This window comes from Electrona antarctica (genome assembly GCF_951216825.1).
Source record: "Electrona antarctica genome assembly, chromosome: 3".
Taxonomy (NCBI): domain Eukaryota; kingdom Metazoa; phylum Chordata; class Actinopteri; order Myctophiformes; family Myctophidae; genus Electrona; species Electrona antarctica.
This window is the reverse complement of record NC_136808.1, coordinates 48,607,648-48,615,181: the sequence shown is the minus strand read 5'-3', so window position 1 is coordinate 48,615,181 and position 7,534 is coordinate 48,607,648. Positions and strand designations below refer to the sequence as shown.

Here is a 7,534-nt window from a genome sequence, read left to right as displayed (position 1 = left end):
GCACTTCGTAATTTTTGCTTTTTAATCCATTTAGGCCTGACTTCGAAATTTAAAAAAAAATCTTCTAAATCCTCCAGTTTTCTGAAATAAATATTTTCACGATTTTTCAAAAATAGCAGACCTACAAGCTCGTAGATCTGCTATTTTTCAATAGCTAAATTATAACATAATGTTTAAAACACCAAAAGGGGTTCCCGCCCAAAATGGGTTAATACTTGAGCCAGAGTAGACTGGCCACAGGACGTACCAGGCATATGCCTGGTGGGCCGACCCTCTGGTGGGCCGACCCTCTGGTGGGCCGACCCTCTGGTGGGCCGACCCTCTGTTGGGCCGACCCTCTGGTGGGCCGACCCTCTGTTGGGCCGACCCTCTGGTGGGCCGACCCTCTGGTGGGCCGACCCTCTGTTGGGCCGACCCTCTGGTGGGCCGACCCTCTGGTGGGCCGACCCTCCGACCCTCTGGTGGGCCGACCCTCTGGTGGGCCGACCCTCTGGTGGGCCGACCCTCCGACCCTCTGGTGGGCCGACCCTCTGGTGGGCCGACCCTCTGGTGGGCCGACCCTCTGGTCCTCTGGTGGGCCGACCCTCTGGTGGGCCGACCCTCTGGTGGGCCGACCCTCTGATGGGCCGGTCTGGGCCAAATGTTAAATTAGTTAGTCTGTTGGTTGTGTATCATTTTTGTTGTAGTGTAAACGTGGTGGTGTTAACACCCTGAACGCCCGGGGGTATTTAGGACCATTAAATCAGAGCCCAGCGATTTGCAGCAATGGAGCACATTTAGCGACGCACCAGGCGCTATCCCGGATGTAGCTGAAGTAGCTTGATGTAGCCAAAACACCCCGAGGCGATCGACAACAACGGGAGGTATGATTAATTCTAACGCGACTAGCGACGGGACCGCGATGGCACGTCTAAAACATATGGGGGGGAACATTTTGGATGACGTCCCAACCGGAAATGACATCAAATGTTGCCCAACAGACGCTCCCAGCCTGTGGAGCGATGCGATCGGTTTTGATATCAATAAATCTCCATCCTTTTATTAATCTCTGTCCTGAGCACTGGGCGCTATCATTTGATAGGACAGAGAACTCTGTTTATGCTGCTCTGGGTGTTAAGGGCTTGTATTTCAAGTATTTGTTTATGTGCCTCGACCCGAAAAGTCAGTAGAGTATCTGCGCGCTGGTTGTGGTGGGCCAGTCTGGGCCAAATTCCGCGAAAATGTCCGGGCCGAATTTTTTTGTCTCAGTCCAGCCCTGACTTGAGCATTTACTAGTGCATCTTTTGTTGAGTAAAACCATGATTTGACCTTTGGCCTTTCATCTCCAGGTCACAGGTCCAGAGTCTGTGGAGGTCAGCTGGACGCTTCCAGAGAGCCCGAACGGCGTCATCACAGGGTACGAGGTCCGCCGGGACGGAGCGCTCATCTACGTCGGCACAGAGTCCCACTACCACGACTTCCTGTTGTCGCCCAACGTGGAGTACAGCTACGTGGTCAGGGCCAATAACAGCCGAGGAGCGGTGGACAGCACCGCCTCCACGGCCAAGACCAACCCTTCAGCACCCTCTGGTGTCACGCCACCCACACTGCAGGCTGTTGCACCAGACCAGGTCATTCACCATCACTCTTAAAAGGAACCCTGGGTGATAAGACTTATATGGCTTTAAACATTATACTTGCCCTCTATAACTAACATTTAAAATGTAAAACACATGCAACATCTTATTCATTTTAAAAATAGTTAATATTTTAATCCTAAAGGGGGTGCCATTTTACAGTGTCGCAGGCGCATGTATGACGTCACTCGTCTCGTTGACATGTCGTCAACAGATAGCATAGCGATAGCGTGTCTGTCTGTTCAGCCTTTAGATTAGCGCATCTATCGTCTGCAGTGCTCGCGGTTCTCACTCGCTGTCCTAAAAATAGCAGACCTACAAGCTCGTAGCGCAGCAACCATCTGCTTTTTTTCAATAGCTAAAGTACAATATAACATAATGCTTAAAACACCAAAAGGGGTTCCCGTCGTCCTGAATGGTCTTAATTGTCAGTGAAATAAATGTGGTGTGTGTACGGTGTGTGTGAAATAAATGTGGTGTGTGTACGGTGTGTGTGTTGCAGGTGAATAAATGTGGTGTGTGTACGGTGTGTGTGAAATAAACGTGGTGTGTTTACGGTGTGTGTGTTGCAGGTGAATAAACGTGGTGTGTGTACGGTGTGTGTGTTGCAGGTGAATAAACGTGGTGTGTGTACGGTGTGTGAAATAAACGTGGTGTGTGTGCGGTGTGTGTGTTGCAGGTGAATAAACGTGGTGTGTGTACGGTGTGTGTGAAATAAACGTGGTGTGTGTACGGTGTGTGTGTTGCAGGTGAATAAACGTGGTGTGTGTACGGTGTGTGTGAAATAAACGTGGTGTGTGTGCGGTGTGTGTGTTGCAGGTGAATAAATGTGGTGTGTGTACGGTGTGTGTGTTGCAGGTGAATAAACGTGGTGTGTGTACGGTGTGTGTGTTGCAGGTGAATAAACGTGGTGTGTGTACGGTGTGTGTGTTGCAGGTGAATAAACGTGGTGTGTGTACGGTGTGTGTGAAATAAACGTGGTGTGTGTACGGTGTGTGTGTTGCAGGTGAGAGTGGAGTGGAGCGCTCCAGCCCGTCCTAATGGAGACATCATCAGTTACACAGTGTACCAGCGAGACCCCGTCCAACTCACCACCACCAGCACTGTATACACGCCACAGCACAGCGCCTTCTCTGGCCAACACGCCACACTGCAGGGGCTGGCTCCTTACCACAGGTCAGTCACCCCAATTAACGTTCAACTTTTACACGGGTAATGTTGACCTAATTACCTTTTTTATTTTGTTTTATTATATAATGGATACTATTTACTGTAAAAAAAAATTGTTTGTGTGTCTTTAAATCTATTGCCCTCCTCAACATTGTCTCTCCTCTCTCCCTGTTTTTTCTCTCACCTGCTAAAATCTTGTCTACCACAATATGTTTGGTTTTTCATACAATTGACAGAAAATAGCAGATACTTGGATTGTATTGTAGGCGCAATCGGTCTAATACATTGTGTGCGTGTGTGCGTGCGTGCGTGCGTGCGTGCGTGCGTGCGTGCGTGCAGGTATGAGGTGAGGGTTGAAGCCTGTACAGATCTGGGTTGCTCCTCCAGCGACTGGTCTTCTGTCCTCACACTGGAGTCGCCCCCCGCTGGCCTTACACTGCCACTGCTGGACCTGCAGACTGACAGCCAGTCTGGCCTGCAGACCACCTTCCTGCTGTCCTGGTCCCCCCCGGCCAGGCCTAATGGTAGAGTCCTGTACTACGAGGTCTACCGCAGACTGGACCGGACCACTAACGGCCGCGGGGAGGTTCCGGAGGCGGTGCTCGTCTGCAAGAACGATTCCACCAGTTGCAGAGATGAGGGACTGCAGCCGTACACCGCATACCAGTACCAGGTGTGTGCGGGTGTGCACGTGCGTGTGCGCGTGCACTCTGTTGTTGATGGGGTCAAGTTCTTGGAGTAAAGCTAACTAACTGGACTGTCACCTCTCATTATGTGCTGTATCTTCATATGATCATTACAAGGCATTCTTAATGAGGTATTCTTGGCATGTGAATGATTACTGTATGTCAACAACATGTGTGAATAATGTGAGTTGTGCACGTGGTGGTGAATATGTGCTATTAGAGGAGTGCATGGTGGAGCTCAACTACCATCACTCCTTTTTCCTACAGAGAGGTCAGCTTTTACAACCAACCCTATTTGAGGAAAGAGATGTGATGCAACTGTTAGTCTGCCTAGAGACACGCACGCACGCACAAAATGTGTCAGCTAGAGTACATATATACTCTAGCTGACTCAGTCACACGCACACGCACATGCACAAATGCATTTATGCTTACTGAAAATCATGTTCTTCTTACACATACAGTACACACACACGCACACATGCACACGTCCACACGCACACGGCGACATACAAAGTAGAGTAATCAGAGGGGTCCATATTCATGTTGTTGTGCTAATTGACAGACTAGCCCTTTGGAAGCAACAATAACATTAGCATTCCCTCCTGTCAGACTCCAGCAGCCGAGGCCAGAGAGCCCGTGTAATTGATTGAGTTTGCCTGATTGTTGTGCCGTCTTTATTTACGAGGGTCTTAATTTATGACAGGAGGAGGGAGGGAAGGAGGGGCCACGGCGAATGACGGGCGGGCGACAGAGCCATTAATCACTGGCCCCTCAGAGCACCTTGCTTCCTGATTACGGGCCAGCCAATCAAATTAGCTGTTAGCCCCCTTGGTAACTGAGCTTGTATTGGAAAGACCTTTTAATAGCTCCTGCTGCTGTGTGTCCCCTGAGGGGGAGGGGGGGCGGGGGAGTAATGGTGTGTTTGTGTTCTAATGTTATAAACCTACTCATGCACTTGACAGATGTGCATGTGTTCAGCTATGTCTGAGCCACTTAAACTCTGAACGGACCATGAGTTGCAACTGTAGGCTACTTCATGGTTAGTGGCTATGTTTGAGAGGCGCTAGCCCCTCCTATATTCAGCTAGTGTAGTGCTATAGTGTCTTACACAAACATTAAATTCCCATTGACAATGGATGGAGAATTTACATCATATTGTAGACGAACAAATCGGCTAATTTTGTCCTACACAAAGATTACATTCCCATTGACAATGAATGGATTATGTACGATGATAAGAGCGCCCCTCACTTCACACAGGTGGGATGTTATTCCCCTCAAGACCTAATCTCGTCACCAAAAATAGCCGATCTACTAGCGCACAGCAGCGCGTTGATGCTATAGCAACCTTCTAGGCGTCTAGTGGTTAATATGGGTAGGCCAAGGATGGATGGGGGGTTGAGCGTGTTATTAGGTGAGGGTGTGTTATTTTTGGTCGAGTATACACTGTAACATTGTAATTGATTTACTTTGATGTACATGACACTGCAAAAATCCCAGAGCTATAAACTTGTGTCTCAGCGCGACACGTTATGAGCATGTGGATTGGCCGTTTTTGCTGAACGTTCGCCTATTTTCGTTGAATGCTCTATTTAGTCAGTTGGCTTTAGTCAGTGCATACTCTGGGTGGGGTTGGCTTTATACAGTGCATACTCTGGGTGGGGTTGGCTTTAGACAGTGCATACTCTGGGTGGGGTTGACTTTAGACAGTGCATATACTCTGGGTGGGGTTGGCTTTAGACAGTGCATACTCTGGGTGGGGTTGACTTTAGACAGTGCATACTCTGGGTGGGGTTGACTTTAGACAGTGCCCATACATACTGGGGTTGGCGAAAAGGCCTTCCTGCAGATGGAGTTTGCATGTTCTCCCCGTGTCCCCTAGGGCAGGGGTTCTCAACCCATGGGTCGCGACCCCTCGAGGGGTCGCCAAGTTATTTTGGGGGGTCCCCAAATTATTATTTTTTTTTGCAACTGAATGGCTGTAAAGTGGAAATGAAGAGTTTACATATAGTACACATAGTACATGCATACATCTTCCCTAATGATTATGGTTTCAGTATTTATTTATGGTGTATTGTCTCTATTATTAAGGTTATTGTAGCAGTCAATTTATATTGGGGGTCGGGAGGGGGCGGGGCGGGGCGGGGGTCCCGAGACGTTGCCAAAGCATTTTCGGGGGTCCCCGAAAAAAATCCATTTGAAAACAAGAGGACAAACACTAGAGCACGAGTCTGCGCGACCCTTAATCACCCATTAGAATGCAAATGCATGCCTTTCAGGCTTTCAGGTATCCTCCTCGTCACTTTGAAAACGCTTCTGATTGTGCAGGGGGTGAGGGGGGGGGGAGGGGGGGGTGAGACGACACATCTTCACAAGGACTTTCCAAAAGTTTACTCTGTCCGTTCGAATGAAATGAATGAAAAGTCAGTGACTGATTTATAAACGGCTTCGAGTCCGTGTTACTTCAGTGTTGCATAGCATAATAGTGACATCACTGACCGATCCTTGGTATCTATCTATACCGTTCATGTGTGGTCAGCGAGCAGCAGCAGCAGCAACAACAGCTGCAGCCTATATTATCACGGTCGCTCGCGCTAATGAAACAAAACACGCGGTGACGGTACAGGATTATTATTTCATGTCAAAACATTCAAGTATCAGAAGATGATGTATAGGTAAAGTACCCAGGTAAAGTAATGTGTGCGTCACTCTGAATATTTAACTAAAGTTTTCCACATATGTCCAAAGTAATTTCTGAAAAAGACATAAGCCTAACCTTAAAAAAAAAATCATACTTTGTTGATATAACGCCATTTAGGTCAATGATATAACGTTAATAATAATAATAATAATATAGCAGCAGGTAGCCTATTTAAGGGCCAGTCAACTGTCTTCCGTGAGAACGTTACCCCCCCCCCCCCTCCTTTTGCTGGTCCGCGACAATATATATGTCCGTGACAATATAAAGGTTGGGAACCCCTGCCCTAGGGTAGGTAGTACCCTCACAAAAAACATGCAGTAATCCTGGTCTCTAACGTGCTCTATTTAGACATGCCCAAAATAGGATGCTTTATAATTATGCTTATACTCTCTGCGTTAACTTACAACTAAATGTTTTATTGGAAGCGGTATGCTCCATGCTTTCACTGACTCGCAGGGTTATGGTTCCTTGAAAACAGAGGCCCAGGGATGTCAGCTACAACTTCCATCTCTCTCTCTTTCCTCCGTCCGTCTGTGTCCCACTTCCTCCCTTTCGCACCCTCAGCTCTTTCAAACGTACACAAGGACAGGAAGTCAGTTTTGCACGGCACAGTGCAGAGAGAGAAATCATATTAGGCTAATTACACTGGGTCATAAGCTTCTATTGACAGCTTTATGCTTGGTTTTAATTACTGCCCACTTCCCCACAACTTAGCCCTTCACCTCAACTCTCTCTGCCGCCAAGAAGCGCAAGGCGGCCTATCGGAGCGCTCCGACCGAGTCGGCAGCCGGACCGCCCAATGAGCGGCCCCGAGTGCACTCTGGAAGTTCTCCGTAATCGTTTGTTGCCATGGTGGCTCGTTTGTTGCCATGGTAGCTAACGGGGGCCTATTTTTATTTTTGCGACTAATAAGGCAACTCGCAGGCAGGCCGGGCGGGCGAGCCCACAGAGGACGAGAGGAGAGAGGAGAGCAGAGGAGAGAGGACTGTAAAAAGACTGTAGATCACACGAGGACAAAGACAGGAGCTGTGCCTCTTAACACTGAACCAAGGGCAAGGTGATCCGGGTTCCCTTTAACTTTGAACCACTTCCTCCTATCCGGGACAGCCTTATTAATCAACCCCGCCGAATGAAAGGGTGCGTCACGTTGAGCCATTAACTGTCTTACTAATGGGGAGAGAGAGAGAGAGAGCGTGGCCGTTGTTGCTGGGTAGAAATCCGTTGTTGCCTTTGTTAACTTTTCTGTCGGGACAGCATGTGAGAAAATGTGGGGTCGGGGTCCCCCTAAAAGACATGTGGGGTTCGGGGTCCCCCTAAAAGACATGTGGGGTCGGGGTCCCCCTAAAATAAATGTGGGG

General features: G+C 48.6%; 1 protein-coding gene across 1 annotated transcript in view; it reads left to right on the top strand.

Moving 5' to 3' along the window:
- The window catches only part of ush2a (Usher syndrome 2A (autosomal recessive, mild)), a 363,038-nt gene that overhangs the window by 338,233 nt on the left and 17,271 nt on the right, over nucleotides 1–7,534 (top strand). Inside the window, exons 77-79 of the mRNA XM_079496383.1 lie at nucleotides 1,329–1,610; nucleotides 2,623–2,792; nucleotides 3,126–3,459. Of these exons, the coding sequence (XP_079352509.1) occupies nucleotides 1,329–1,610; nucleotides 2,623–2,792; nucleotides 3,126–3,459 (786 nt within the window). The remainder of the gene's footprint in view (nucleotides 1–1,328; nucleotides 1,611–2,622; nucleotides 2,793–3,125; nucleotides 3,460–7,534) is intronic.